General features: G+C 45.4%; 1 protein-coding gene across 5 annotated transcripts in view; it reads left to right on the forward strand.

Annotated features, from left to right (window-relative positions):
• LOC122552180 (adhesion G protein-coupled receptor E2-like) overlaps positions 1–15,443 on the forward strand; it is a 48,781-nt gene that overhangs the window by 28,078 nt on the left and 5,260 nt on the right. For all 5 annotated transcript variants that reach the window (XM_043694750.1, XM_043694752.1, XM_043694753.1 and 2 more), the window contains 6 exons: positions 894–1,052; positions 3,021–3,227; positions 6,468–6,703; positions 8,816–8,882; positions 10,375–10,466; positions 13,798–13,966. In XM_043694750.1, the coding sequence (XP_043550685.1) occupies positions 894–1,052; positions 3,021–3,227; positions 6,468–6,703; positions 8,816–8,882; positions 10,375–10,466; positions 13,798–13,966 (930 nt within the window). The remainder of the gene's footprint in view (positions 1–893; positions 1,053–3,020; positions 3,228–6,467; positions 6,704–8,815; positions 8,883–10,374; positions 10,467–13,797; positions 13,967–15,443) is intronic.

A 15,443-nucleotide genomic window follows, 5' to 3' on the forward strand; every position in this document is an offset into this window, starting at 1 on the left:
TCAAGACATCCAGCACTTCCTCTTCTGTAATATGGACATTTTTCAAGATGTCACCATCTACTTCCCTACATTCTATATCTTCTGTGTCCTTTTCCACAGTAAATACTGATGCAAAATACTCATTTAGTCTCTCCCCCATTTTCTGCGGCTCCACACAAAGGCCACCGTGCTGATCTTTGAGGGGCTTTATTCTCTCCCTAGTTACCCTTTTGTCCTTCATGTATTTATGAAAACTCTTTGGATTCTCCTTAATTCTATTTGCCAAAGCTATCAGAAGTGCATTCCAAACCTCCACCACCCTTGTGGTACGGTGGCACAGTGGTTAGCACTGCTGCCTCACAGCGCCAGAGACCCGGGTTCAATTCCCGCCTCAGGCGACTGACTGTGTGGAGTTTGCACGTTCTCCCCGTGTCTGCGTGGGTTTCCTCCGGGTGCTCCGGTTTCCTCCCACATCACAAAGATGTGCAGGGTCAGGTGAATTGGCCACACTAAATTGCCCGTAGTGTTAGGTAAGGGGTAAATGTAGGGTTATGGGTGGGTTTCGCTTCGGCGGGTCGGTGTGGACTTGTTGGGCCGAAGGGCCTGTTTCTACACTGTAATCTAATCTAATCTAATCTAATCACCCTCTGTGTAAAGCCAATTTTACCACAAAATTCCTCTTCATGTCCTGCCATTCTGTCTAGACTTTAAGCTCCAAGATACCCTTTCTCAACCTCTCCACCCCTCCAGAGCATTCTCCTTTATAAACTTGCTTTAGCCAGACTTTCCCAATCTCTCACTATATGGCTCAGAGTCAGATCTTGATCGATGGTGTTCTTGGGAAGTGTCTGACTACACTAAAAGCGCCATTCAAATTCATGCAAGTTCCTGTTGTAAACTCCTGTCTCACACAGAGAACTGATGGGTGGCTGGCATGCGTTTACTGGAACCACATGGAGGACAGAAGTCACTGGTCACCTGAGGGATGTGTCATGATCGCTTCAAACAAGACCCACACAGTGTGTGGCTGCCACCATCTGTCCAGCTTCGCCGTTCTCATGACAGCTGTGGAGGTACATTATTCAGGCCACCTTTGGAAGACTATGTTCAGTTCTGGTCTCCCTGCTGTCGGAGAAATGTTGTTAAACTCAAAAGAGTTCTGAAAAGACTTGCAAGAATGTTGCCAGGGTTGGAGGGTTTGAGCTACAGGGAGAAGCTGAATAGGCTGGCGCTATTTTTCCTGGAGCGTCGGAGGCTGAGGGGTGACCTTATAGAGGTTTATAAAAGCATAAGGGGCATGGTTTGGGTGAATAGTCAAGGTTTTTCCCTGGGTAGAGGGATCCAAAACTAGAGAGCATAGGTTTAAGGTGAGGGAGAAAGATTTGAAAGGGACCTAGGGCGCAACTTTATCATGAAGGAGATTAGATTACTTACAGTGTGGAAACAGGCCCTTCGGCCCAACAAGTCCACACTGCCCCGCCGACGCACAACCCACCCATACCCCTACATATACCCCTTACCTAACACTACGGGCGATTTAGCATGGCCAATTCACCTGACCTGCACATCTTTGGACTGTGGGAGGAAACCGGAGCACCCGGAGGAAACCCACGCAGACACGGGGAGAACGTGCAAACTCCACACAGTCAGTCACCTGAGGCGGGAATTGAACTCGGGTCCTTGGCGCTGTGAGGCAGCAGTGCTAACCACTGTGCCACCGTGCCGCCCAGAGATGGTGCATTATGGGATGAGCTGCCAGAGGAAGTGGTGGATGCTGGTGCAATCACAACTTTTAGAAGGCATCTGGATGGACGTATGAATAGGAAGAGGGATATGGGACAAATGCTAACAAATGGGACTAGATTAATTTATGATATCTGGTCGGCATGGAGTTAGACTGAAGAGGAGAAAGTGAGGACTGCAGATGCTGGAGATCAGAGCTGAAAAGTGTGTTGCTGGAAAAGCGCAGCAGGTCAGGCAGCATCAAAGGAGCAGGAGAATCAACGTTTCGGGCATAAGCCTTCCTGAAGAAGGGCTTATGCCCGAAACATCGATTTTTCTGCTCCTTTGATGCTGCCTGACCTGCCTGTGCTTTTCCAGCAACACATTTTTCAGTTAGACTGAAGAGTCTGTTTCTGTGTTTTACAACTCTAGAAATCTATGACAAAGTGTTGGGGGGGAGTGTTACCTTTATGTCTAGTCCAAGGACACTGGGACTATTTTGAACTGCCTACCTCCAGTATTGGTTAAAGCTAGGTCTCTCAACATGGATCTGGAATTAGACCTAGCTCTTCCCTGGTCAGTCTCTGAGCTACAGTTCAAGCTGTAAGTGCAGGGTTTTGGATCCAATTATACGACTCAATCCCTACATTACAGTTCACAGAGCTCAGACTTGTTCCATAGCTTCACCATGTCCCACCTCTTCATTCCCAATTTTACCTCTTCCCAAAGGAAGAGCTGTTTTACCTCTCTCCTTCCAGAATGAGTGCTATTGCACTCGATGGTAGATGAAGAGAAAGCTCACATGGAACATAGACACCAACTCTTCACAAATCTCCAAGGCCATGGGAACACCATCAAGTTCCCAACTAGCACACATATTGGCTATTCCTTCACAAATGTGCAACTCCCTCCCTAACAGCACTCCGGGGGTACCTGGATGTAAGGACTGTAGTGGCTCAAGAACAGGACCACCTTCTCAAGGACAAGTAGGGATAGTCCATAACTAGTGGCTTGACCCGCTGGAGCAAGACTCGCGCCTCAGCAAAGACTTTCATTGGGAAGTCGATATCCTTCAATGCTGTCAATTCAATTTCTCAGTGACCTGGAAGGTGAGGGCCTGAGGATAGAGTCGAAACTGACAGCAAGGGAAATGCCATTACCACATGTCCTGCTAATCACATAGCCATTAAAAGAAGGTACGAAATGTGTCTGTATTGCAACAGGGAGGTAGTGCTATCAGCAGAGGAGGGAAGAGAGCAAAGTCTTAGTTTCAGTTGCATTTCTGGAAGGTGGTTATGAGTTGTGCTCTACTCATTTAGGAGGATGGTCACTTGGATTGGAACCTCAGTATCATAACGTTGGTTGGGATCAGCTTGTCACTGATGTGCCTGGGCTTCACTATCATCACGTTTCGGTTCTGCACCCAAGTTACCAGCCACAACCACACCATCCACATCAACCTGTGCATCACCCTGTTTCTGGCTGAGCTACTTTTCCTGGTGGGCATTCACAAAACCAACAACAAGGTGAGCAAATTTCAAGGTTCACAACCACACCCGTCTACCCCCACCTCAACCACCACCACCCTCCCAAACCATTGTATAAATTTCCAGTTCATTCAGTGCTGACTGGATGTGGGATGTTAGCCTTCCTTTACAAAGACAGCTGGATGGGGATTGAGCCAAGATCAGTGGGGGGGCCCTCTATTGGAACTGAGGCACCTTAAGTGAAAAGGAAGTGCTGAGCAAAAACTGGCAACAAGGGTTCAAATACCACAATGGCAGCTGATGTAACTTGAATTCAAATTAATAAACCTCTGGAATTTAAAGAAAAAAATAATTTCAGTAATGACCATCATGAAGCACTCAGCAATAGTCATAAAACCCCACCTGGTTCACTGAGGTCCTCTCAGGTAGGAAATCTGTAGTCCTTACCTGGACTGGCCTACTTGCAACTCCAGGCCAACAGTCCTGTGGTTGACTGTGAACCATCATCTGAGGTAGTATAGCAAGCCACTCAGTGCTGGTGCAATTCAGGATGGACAGCCAATTCTGACCTTGCCATTGATGGCCACATTCCATAAAGGAGAAAGGAATTCAGCATAGTTCCACCTTTACAAGTTTACTTCCAACTTATTCTACATATACTGTGAATGCATTCTTGTTAGGTTCAGTCAGTAGTGGTCTTGTCTTTGATTGAGGGATTTCATCACACCAGAACTTGAGTACATGAGCGAGACTGGCTCATATTGTTGGAGAATGTGAGAACTGCAGATGCTGGAGATCAGAGCTGAAAATGTGTTGCTGGAAAAGCGCAGCAGGTCAGGCAGCATCCAAGGAGCAGGAGAATCGACGTTCCTGAAGAAGGGCTCATGCCCAAAACGTCGATTCTCCTGCTCCTTGGATGCTGCCTGATCTGCTGCGCTTTTCTAGCAACACATTTTCAGCTCTGGCTCATATTATTGAAGGATTGCAGCCCAGTTGCAGGGCCCTCATTTACATATGCTATTCCCTAGTGATTGACAAATCTCCTAACTTCACAAAGAGTGTCTTGCACCTCCATTCAGATGGATGCACTTCCAACAACACTCAAGAAGCTTGGCATCACCAGGACAACATAATCTATTCAGTTGGTATCCTATACCCCATGTCAAATATACACTGGCTGCACTGTATACCATCTATGTAATGCTTTACAGCAACTTTGTAACAGCATCTGCCAAACTTACCACCTGGAAGGAGAATGGCAGTGAGCATAGGAACACTGCTCACACACTCCCCAGGATTGGCCCCAAGTCACATGGCATGTATAATGTTACACCTCACCGAGGTGGCATGCCGGAAATCAAGCCCTGTTATTCCCTGAGTTGTGATAAAGATTTTAAATAGGATACAGAATTCCCTAATTACTCTGTCTGTTAGACCCAGCTTGATAGAAAGCACAGAATAAATTTCTGAACTGAACAAGAATCACTAGTTATTACAAATAGAACATAGAACATTACAGCGCAGTACAAGCCCTTCAGCCCCCGATGTTGCACCGATCTGTGGAACCAAGCTGAAGCCCATCTAGCCTACACTATTACACTTTCATCCATATGTTTATCCAATGACCATTTAAATGCCCTTAAAGTTGGCGAGTCTACTACTGTTGCAGCTAGTGCATTCCATGCCCCTACTACTCTCTGAGTAAAGAACCTACCTCTGACATCTGTCCTATATCTATCACCCCTCAATTTAAAGCTATGGCCCCTCATGCTAGCCATCACAATCCGAGGAAAAAGGCTCTCACTGTCCACCCTATCTAACCCTCTTATTATCTTACATGTCTCAATTAAGTCACCTCTCAACCTTCTTGTCTCTAACAAAAAAACAGACTCAACACCCTCAGCCTTTTCTCATCAGACCTTCCCTCCATGCCAGTCAACATTCTAGTAAATCTCAATAACTATAGGTAACAGTTACAAACCATCAGCATAATAAGAAGAGTGTAACTCTTCTAGTTACACATCTCACACACACATGATTTAAGAAACAGTGTTATGGGTAAACTAGGAAAGTAGTTCAGTGGTCCCTGTTCACAGGATTTGCTGAGATGTTCCTTGTGCTGGTTAGAACATACCTTCTCAGTCTTCCTTCCCCTGATGCTTCCACTGGTTTGCAAGAGGCACAGGATGGCTCTGACTTACTAATTCAAAGATCACAATGTATAGCAACTGCTGGAGGAAAATAACCAGTTATTTTCAGGCTTAAAGTGGCTTTTACTGCAGAGAATTGAGAACTCCTGAGCTGGTGGAGGTCTGAGGCCTTCTCTGTATCTTACTGACAGCTCCAAGTAGTTCAGCTACTTGGGAACCAATTACACCATGTTGGCAGGTAGAAGCTGTTCGTAATCGATAGCTGGCCACTAGTCCATAAACCTGATTGTGGCTAACCAAATCTTCATTTGGACACAACGCTTTGGCTCCAGCTCATCTGCAAATGGGATTTCAACGGGTGGCATGGTGGCTCAGTGGTTAGCACTGCTGCTTCACAGCACCAGGGACCTGAGTTCAATCCCAGCCTCGGGCAACTGTGTGGAGTTTGCACATTCTCTCGGTGTCTGCGTGAGGTTTCCTCCGGGTGCTCTGGATTCCTCCCAAAGATGTGCAGGTTAAGGTGAATTACTGTGCTAAATTACCCATAGTGTTCAGGGATGTATAGATTAGGTGCATTAGTCAAGGGTTAAATGAAGGGTAGGGGGAATGAGTCTGGTTGGGTTACACTTTGGAGGGTCAGTGTGGACTTGTTGGGCCAAAGGGCCTGTTTCCACACTGTACGGATTCTATGAACTACTGCTGGAGCCAATAGCTGTGTAAACAGTGCTTGCAATGAGGGTCAGGTTACCTGTTTTCAAAGCATGCAACATTCCTTGGGTTTTTAAAACAGTTCTTTCCCCAGTTCAGTCCATAATTAAGAATACAGAAATGACAAAGAAAAATGTTTTCTAAGCAATTAGCCCATTCTGTCATTCTCAAAATTTGGGACCCTCTATCTAAGAACACCATGGGTTTACTTTTACTGTACATGCTGTACATTTTACTGTACTTTTACTGTACATTGAAGGTGGCAGCTCACCTTCTGAAGGGCAACCAGGGATGGGCAATACATGCCAATGCTGTCCACGTCCTCAGGATTGTTTTACAAGCAGAAAAGACAAACATGTCGAGGCAGGTTAAGGATAGACGTCATGTGAGGCTGAGACTCAACCCATGTCCTTTGTTCCAGGTTGCATGTGCAGTCATCACGGGATGTTTGCACTATCTTTTCCTGGCAGCCTTCACTTGGATGTGTGTGGAAGGAATTCACCTTCACCTCATGGTCAGGAACCTCCAGAAAATCAACAACTCTTGTGCCCGTAAAGTGCTGTCATGGTTTATGTATCCCTTTGGATATGGAGTGCCAGCTGTAATTGTCACTGTTTCTGCAGCAACGTATCCAACTGGTTACGGGACACAACGCTAGTAAGTAATGTCTGAATGTGCAGAAAAGAGCAGCAGATCCTTGCTATTCCCAGAATGTTACAGGCAAACAAGACTTCCCCTATTTACCCAAGTTCCAACCCAGGTTGACAGGGAGCACTGTACTTAACACAAATTACTTTTTATTACAAATAGATAGACTCAAGCTACAGAAACAGATTATTATCTGACAATGATAGATTGGGAAAGGGGGCAGTGCAGTGAGAGCTGGGTGTCCTTGTACACCAGTCACCGAAAGGGAGCATTGCAGGGGCAGCAGGTGAAGGGAAATGTGATGTTTGTCTTCACAGTGAGAGGATTCCAGTATAGGGAGAGGGATGTCTTGCTACAATTGTACAGGGCTGAAAATGTGTTGCTGGAAAAGCGCAGCAGGTCAGGCAGCATCCAAGGAACAGGAGAAACAAGGCTTATGCTGCTCCTGAAGAAGGGCTTATGCCCGAAACGTCGATTCTCCTGCTCCTTGGATGCTGCCTGACCTGCTGCACTTTTCCAGCAACACATTTTCAGCTCTGATCTCCAGCATCTGCAGCCCTCACTTTCTCCTACAATTGTACAGGGTCTTGGTGGGACCTGGAATATTCCGTGCAGTTTTCGACTCCTTATCTGAGGAATGATGTTCTGGCTACGGAAGGAGGGCAGCGAAGACTTACCAGGCTGGTTCCTGGAATGGCAAGGCAAAAGAAGAGAGTCTGGATCAGTGAGGATGAAATTTAGAGGGGGAAGTTTCCCTCTAATCCTACAACATTTTAATGGGAATAGACAGGGTAAACACAGGAAGGGTGTTCCTGATGATTGGAGAGACCAGAACTAGGGGTCAGAGTCTAAGGGTATCGAGTTGCCCATTTAGAATTGAGATGAGGAAAAATGTCTTCGCCCAGAGAGTGATGAGCCTCTGGAATTCTTTGCCACAGAAAGTGATTGAGGCCGAAATATTGAATGGTTTCAAGAAGAAGTTTGGTATAAAGAGTAGAGGGATCAAAGGTGAAAATGTGTTGCTGGAAAAGCGCAGCAGGTCAGGCAGCATCCAGGGAACAGGAGAATCGATGTTTCGGGCATAAGCCCTTCTTCAGGAATGAGGAAAAAGGGATCAAAGGGCATGAGGAAAAAACAGGAACAAGGGACTGAGTTGGATGATCAACCATGATTGTACTGAATGGTCGGACTAGACTCAAAGGACCAAATGGTCTACTCTTGTTCCTATGTTCTATGTTTCTATGATACAGTTTATAGTTATGAACCCATGGCATAAAGCTTTACTGTATAAAGTGGCCAGGCACTTTAGTGTTCAGCACTGCTGCCTCACAGTGCCAGGGACCCAAATTCGATTCTACTCTTGGTCGACTGTCTGTATGGAGTTTACACATTCTCCCCAAGTCTCAATAAGTTTCCTCCGGGTGCTCCGGTTCCCTCCCACAGTACAAAGATGTGCAAGTTAGGTGAATTGGCCATGATAAATTGCCCCATAGTGCTCAGGGATGTGAGGGTTAGGTGCATTAGTCAGGGGTAAATGTAAAGTAATAGGAATAGGGGAATAGGTCTGGGTGAATTACTGTTCGGAGGGTCGGTGTGGACTTGTTGGGCCGAACAGCCTGTTTCCACACTGTAGGGATTCTACGATAAAGCTGTATGTCCCTTATCAGCTTTCCCTCAGATACATAAACATACAAAGGCAGATAAAAACAATGGATACTGTGGACAGGGCATCATCATTAAACCACCTTTGCTGTGCAATTCTAGATGGACTATCCTTGTCCAGATCTGATGAACAAATGTAAAAGTGCTGGTCACTTTGCTTGGGAACTTATCACAGACATTCACAGTGCACCTCTGTATGGTCACTCAGGAATACAGGAGACATCCATTTAAAAGGTGGTATCCATAGCATAATAGAAAGTTTAGATAATTGAGTTTTATTTCTGGGGCTTTTTTTACTTGGCCTTAGTAGCAATGCATCATAGCACAGAAAGACTTTACAAGATATTTAAAGGATAAAGCTAATGGGCGACCATATGAGGAAGGAGTGAGGTAGGAAGATGAAGAGGGTGCCAGTGATGTCCCTAACTATTTCATTTTTCTGTCTCTCTTACATTCCAGTTGCTGGCTGACGACTGAGAATGGATTAATCTGGAGTTTCATTGGCCCAGTCTGCTTGATAATTCTGGTAACTACGTTATTATCTGAATATTGGAGAATATTTAAGTGCTCCCCCTCTCTCGAATGCCCATTTCATATTCAGTGGGTAATGTCCCTGCCTTTGAGCCTGCTCTCGGTTTGGGTCCCACTCAGAATTTGCGGCCCAAGGAAGGTATGTATATTCAATCGCCAAATAAGTTGGCAGATCCTTCCAACACTTGCAAATGATAAGTGGTAGGAGATTCCCAGTGGATCTGAGGGCTTGAATAGCCTGCCTCTCTCCTTGTGTTCCCAAGTTCAGGAAGAGCCATAGGGAGTATGAGCAAATCAGCCATTGTCTCATTGAGTAGCAAAGCAGACGGCATGGGGTTAATGCCTATTTCTGTTCTACATCTTCCATTCTTATGGACCTTTAAGGAAAGGAAGCATAGCTTTATCAACAAAGCCATCATTCAAAACTGCACTCCTATCTTAGACTGAAGGGAGGGAGAAGATTAGTGTGGTAACATTTCTCAGCATTTTTACTGGCGTATTGTTTGACTGAAGCCAAGGGTGTTCTAGAGTCAGGGTTGGAGGTGGCATCTACACGTGAAACAGTGGCACAGGCCTCCAAATTGTCCACTTGGCCTGCCTCAGGGTACAGCATCACATTCTACTGAAGTTTAACCTTATTCTTTCACACAACTTGCACCATCCACACTGGAAGGCATCCTAAAATACTCGATATAATGGGCTGCACAGTGGCTCAGTGGTGCCTCACAGCACCAAGGGTCTGAGTTCGATTCCACACTCGGGTGACTATGCGAAGTTTGCACAAACTCCCTGTGTCCATGTCGGTTTCCTGTGGGTGCTGCGGTTTCCTCCCACAGTCCAAAGATGCACAGGTTAGGCAAATTGGCCGTGCCAAATTGTCTATAGTGTTCAGGGATTAACCATGAGAAAAATGTGGGGGTACGGGTATAGAGTGGGGGAACTGGGTCTGCATGGGATGCTCTTCGGAGGGTTGGCACAGATCCAATGGGCAAATAGCCTCTTTTGCACTTTAGGGATTCTAATTTCAGGAATGCCGTGTCCCATTTTGATGACACCTTTCTAACCCCCACCCAACACCCCCGACTATGTCTCTATGGCTCTCAGCAGAGCTGACCTGCTTTCTACTATTCACATCTATTTTGCATCTCCATCATTTCTTTCATCAGCACTCCCGAGGTCTTTTGCTCTGAGCACAGGAGGACAAACTGGACTTGATATATGCAGGCCATAGAGTTTAAGATAAGCTCAATTAGTTTATGGGGAAGGTGAGAATAGTCACATTTAGAATAGTAAATTAGAAAGTTAGAAAATTAGGAGTTATAAATGAGGGTAAGAAGGAATATCTAACACGAATCAGACACGAGGAATATCTAAAACTGAATACAGGGGAATTCTACCACAATGCATCCTGAGCACTGCTGCTGGCGTAAAGGCTTAAGATGTTTCATTGCTGTAAATGATTTTGATCAGCTCTGTTTACCCTGCAGTTTAATATGACGCTGTTTGCTGTGACACTCTGGATACTGAAGGTACAACTCACCCGCCTCAACGCAGAAGTCACAAAAATTAAGGACATGAGGCAAGTGAAAATCCCAGATTCCAAACTCAAGCATTACTTTGGACTGGCATGAAATAATGCTCTTTTCAATGTACAGCATCCAGAATTTGCTTTCATGTCTTCTCTTCTCCAGTACAGACATCCCTAAGTAACAAGCTATTGGACTGTCACAGGCATCATCCCCAAACCTGTCTCCATGTTGAACCAAGGTTCAGATAAACAAATTTCCCAGAGTCATCAAATTGGTACGTCACAGAAGGAAGCCCCAATCCTGCCTGAAAAGGCTCTTCAAATGAGCTTCGTTACTGAGTGCCAATCTCTCAATGAGTGCCAATGAGCCCTCACACTCCATTTTTATCCAAATAACCATCCAATGCCCCTCTTGAATGCTTCCATTGTACCAGCCTCTACCACATTTCCAGGCAGTGCATTCCAAAATGTTTCTCTGAAATGAACCTTGCTTCTTTTGCACATCTCTATGCTCCACTAATTCTTGCTCCTTTAACAATTAGGAACAGCTTTCCTGATCTACTCTGTGCAGCCCCTGCTCCTGATTTTGAAAACTTCTCTCAGATCTCCTCTCAGCCCTTTTCTCTCCAATGAGAACAGTCCCAACTTCCTCAATCCATCCTCTTCACTGAAGTTCCCCAGGCCTAGACCCATTCTTTGAACTCATTCCTGCCATCTCCCCAGTGCATTCACATCTTTCCTCTAAAATGCTGCCCACAACTATACCTAAGACTCCAGCTGAAGTTGAAGTTGCTGCAAGGTATGCTCCAGTCATTCAGAGAGAGATTAGGCTCTCTCTAGCATGCCACATTCATTGCTGTGGAACACAGTCAGGAAGACCAGATTAACCTTCAAGGAGATGCAGATTCACAAGGATGACAGTAGAACTGATAAAGATTAAGTCATAAGGGTAGGATGTCTCAGCTTTTTGTTCAACGCAGTGTACAACACATCGAGGCTCCTTAAACAGTGCCTTCCAAATCCACATCCCCTATCATCTAGAAGGACAAAGGTAGTAGATTTGCCTCCAAGCCGTTCACCACCCAGGCATGAATGTATATCACTATAACTTCAGTGTTGCTGGGTCAACATCCTGAAACTCCATCCCTGTCAGTATTTTGGATCTATCTGCAGCAAATGGACTGCAGTGGTTCAAGAAGGCAGTGCACCACTGTAGTGATTATAAAGAGGTCAGTCAGGTGGATGTCATAAAATAAGAGTTCTCTGACTAGGGCTGTTAACCTGGTCCAAACAGGGAGCCGTGGCTGACGTCTATAAACAGGACTTTCAGAGATTCTGTTCACTCTGAGAGCTGGCTCTGAGGGAGCTGGATCACTGTCAAGGACTCTTCGTGTGTAAATAAAGGGTGACTGGGGCTGGCTTTGTGGAGTTATTTCAACCACCACCTTCTCAAGGGCAACTAGGGAAGGGCAATAAATGGCCCAGTCAGTGACAGCTATGTCTGATGAATGAATAAATAAAATGTTCTGCACTTACAAATGTCAGTCTTCTGACGTGCTTGTTTGGTTAACGGGTAAGGACTCAGAGACAAGTAAACCCAGGTCACAGATCCTGAACTGGAAAGATAGGCCAGATGGGTGGAATGGTGTACTCCTATGATGTATAGAAACTTTAAAGTATTGTGTAAAAATCTTGCACACTTAAAAGCACACCACTACATTGCTTGAATGAGAATCCAAGTATATTAAGTACACACTGTTCTACAGATCAGAAAGTGATCAGATCAAGGAGTTTGAAATGTTAAATGTTAAAACTCCAGGATTTTGACCTAGCAACACTGAGAGGACAGTGATATATTTCCACGTCAGGGCATTGAGTGGCTTGGAGGGGATCTTACAGCTGTCTTTTCCATGTGTCTGCTGTTCTTATCCCACTCGATGGTAGTAGCCATGAGTTTAGAAGATGCTGTCTCAGGAGCCTTGGTGAGTTTTTTGTTTATTCATTCATGGGGTGTGGGCATCTCTGCTGGGTAAGGATTTATTGCCCGTCCCTCATTGCCCATTTAGTTAGAAGTCACATTGCTTTGTGACTGGAGTCACGTGTAGGCCAGACCAGGAAAGGATGACAGATTTCCTTCCATGAAGGACGTCAATGAACCAGATGAGTTTTTCCAACAATTGGCAATGACTTCATGGTCATCATTAGATTCTCAATTCCAGATTCTTTATTGAATTCAAGATCTACCATCCACTGTGGCGGGATTTGAACCGATGTCCCCAGAACATTACCTAGGTCTCTGGATGCAAGTCCTGGGCCTCCTCCACCGCCAAACCCTAACCACTCGACATCTGGAGGAAGAACTCCTCATCTTTCACCTTGGGACCCTCCAACCACGTGGGTTCTATTTGGGTTTCACCAGTTTCCTCATTTCCCCTCCCCCCCACCTTATCCCAGATCCAACCCGCCAACTCAGCATCACCCTCCTGACATGTCCATCCTCCTTCCCATTTATCTGCTCCACCCTCCTCCTAACTATCACCATTACACCTACTTTCATCTACCTATCGCATTCTCAGCTACCTTCCCCCCAGCCCCAACCCCTTCCCATTTATCTTTAAGCCTCCTTGGGCCATGGACCTCATTCCTAATGAAGGGCTTATGTCCAAATTGTCGATTTTCCTGCTGCTCGATTGCTGTCTTTGGATTAATAGTACCGCAATAATACCACTAGGCCATCGCCTCTCCAGTTTTTGGAGTGCATTTTCTAACTGGTATGGCTGGTTGACTTTTAACTGCCCTTTGAAATGCTCAAGCATTGCAAGCAAGCCATTGAGTTCCAGGGCAATTAGGGATGGGCAGTAAATGTTAGCCTAGTCAGCATGTTCCAGGAACAAACCGAAGTAACTACTCCACAGCCACAGCTGAAATCTCATGACCTAATCTGAGCTGGTCATGTTAAGAGGCCTGGATGATGTTACAAATGGCCAGCGTCATCACCCTTTTCCCTGCAATGACTGAGTGTTAATCATAGGAGAGATTAAAATTGAGAGACATATCACAAGGATAACAGCCAGGCTAAAATAGTTAAAGCATGAGACTACATTACGTAGACCAGGCTTTTAGGTTCTTGAGTTCAGTGCAATATTCAATTGGTCTGTGTTTACTTCCTTGAGTCTGGTCAGTGATCTACACTCATTGTGCTTGTTTGCTTAAACCTGGGTATGGATTCTGAGAAACATGAAGAAAAGCCAAACTGGGATGTAGACAATTAAAAGCATATTTAGAAATCTGTAAATAAATTTCTATCGTTGCGATGAACAATATTAAGATAATCAGTTAAAGCAGTGTGTTCTGAGTTCTTTGCACCTTCTGCTCTTCCCAGGACTCTAACATTTAAAGCCACTGCACAAGTGTTTGTCCTGGGTTGTACCTGGCTTCTTGGCCTGTTTCACTTTCAGGCTTCCAAGTTGGTGACAGCCTACTTATTCACCATTGTCAACAGTCTACAAGGAGTTTTTATCTTCATCATCCTCTGTTTATTAAACCGACAGGTAAGGGACATGCTCCAAAAGAAGATAGCGGGGGGCGTTAGGGAGGGCAATCAATTGTAAATAAGGACCCACTGAAAAGCCATGGGGTGGGGGGGATTCACCATGATTGACAGGATAGGAAACCAATGGCAAGTGTTGGCGGGTGGGGGAGGAACAGTTGGAGGTAGGACGTCATGTGGTGATGTCTCCCGGAATATGAAACAAAACCAGAAAGTGCTGGAGAAACTCAGCAGGTCTAGCAGCATCTGTGGAGAGAAGCAGAGTTAACATTTCAAGCCCATCATTTGCCTGTTAACTGGAGAACCTTAGTGAAGGTTGGCCCAGCCAAAGTAGGGCATTTGGTTGTCTTATCACTTGCCCAGCAATGAGGGGCTTGATTGGTTGAGCCTGGAGTGATGAGCTTGCTGTGCTTTTCCAGTGCCACACTTTCTGACTCTGATCTCTAGCACCTGCAGTCCTCACTTTCTCCTGGTGTGATTTCTCCTTTAAAACTCAAGTAACTGTCAAAGTTGCTATAAGCTGCTGCATGGCATTTGTGACAACGGAGGTTTTTGTAAACTACCAACCTGGAGTGTATTACCACTGCAACGCTTTAGATGTAAAATACAAAACAAATTGGCAAATGCATTAGTCATACCCCATTCAATTTTAATCTGCATTGAAACCGGTAGATGTGCTGAATTTCTAGACCTCCCTCCATCTTCCACCCCTGCATCTCTTCTCACCTCTTCCTTCTCTCCCCTCGTCCCAGCTGCCATCCTCTACTTCAATCTCTCCCCTCTTCTTCTACCCCCTCCCATTTCCTTTCTCCTGCTCCACCTCTCCACCTCATCCACTACGCTCTCATCTTCAATCCCTCTTTCTCCAGTCCTCTCTCCTTCTCCTGTCACTTTACTTGTCATCCTTTCTTCTTTCCACTTCTCAACTGTCCTCTCTTACTCCTCCTAGCCTTCACCAAGCTCTATCCCCTCTCTTTCGCTCTCTTCCCAGTCCCCTTCCTTTCCTTTCTTGTCATTCTCCAAGTAATCCTTTCCTCCTCACTCCCCTTTCTTACATCTCCACCTCTCCTCTCCCCTCCTCTTCTCTCATTTCTTCCCACTCCTTTCTTCCATCTTTTCCCATGTATTTCTTTCATTCTCTCTACAGTATCCGTTTATCTCACTACAGCAACATCCTGTACCCTCATTCAATGGTCAACCCACCTTGTTCATTTTCTCGAAGTGCTACAAATTTCAGTTAAAGATACTTTATTTAAAGTCAGAGATGGTGTCGCAAGCTTGCTGGATGGAAACTGAATGGGCTGATAAAACTCTCCTATTGCTGTGGAGGCAAAGGAAAAGGAATAATGAATCCCAAACCCATCAACATACCATTGGGCAGAGCAGGCTCTGAGTAAAGAGGCAGGAAGCAGTGAGTGTGCCAAAGGTCACAAAACGGAAAGTCTGACGTGGATTATTAAAGAGACAGGGGTATGGCT

This window comes from Chiloscyllium plagiosum, chromosome 8, assembly GCF_004010195.1.
Source record: "Chiloscyllium plagiosum isolate BGI_BamShark_2017 chromosome 8, ASM401019v2, whole genome shotgun sequence".
NCBI classification, from domain to species: Eukaryota; Metazoa; Chordata; class Chondrichthyes; order Orectolobiformes; family Hemiscylliidae; genus Chiloscyllium; species Chiloscyllium plagiosum.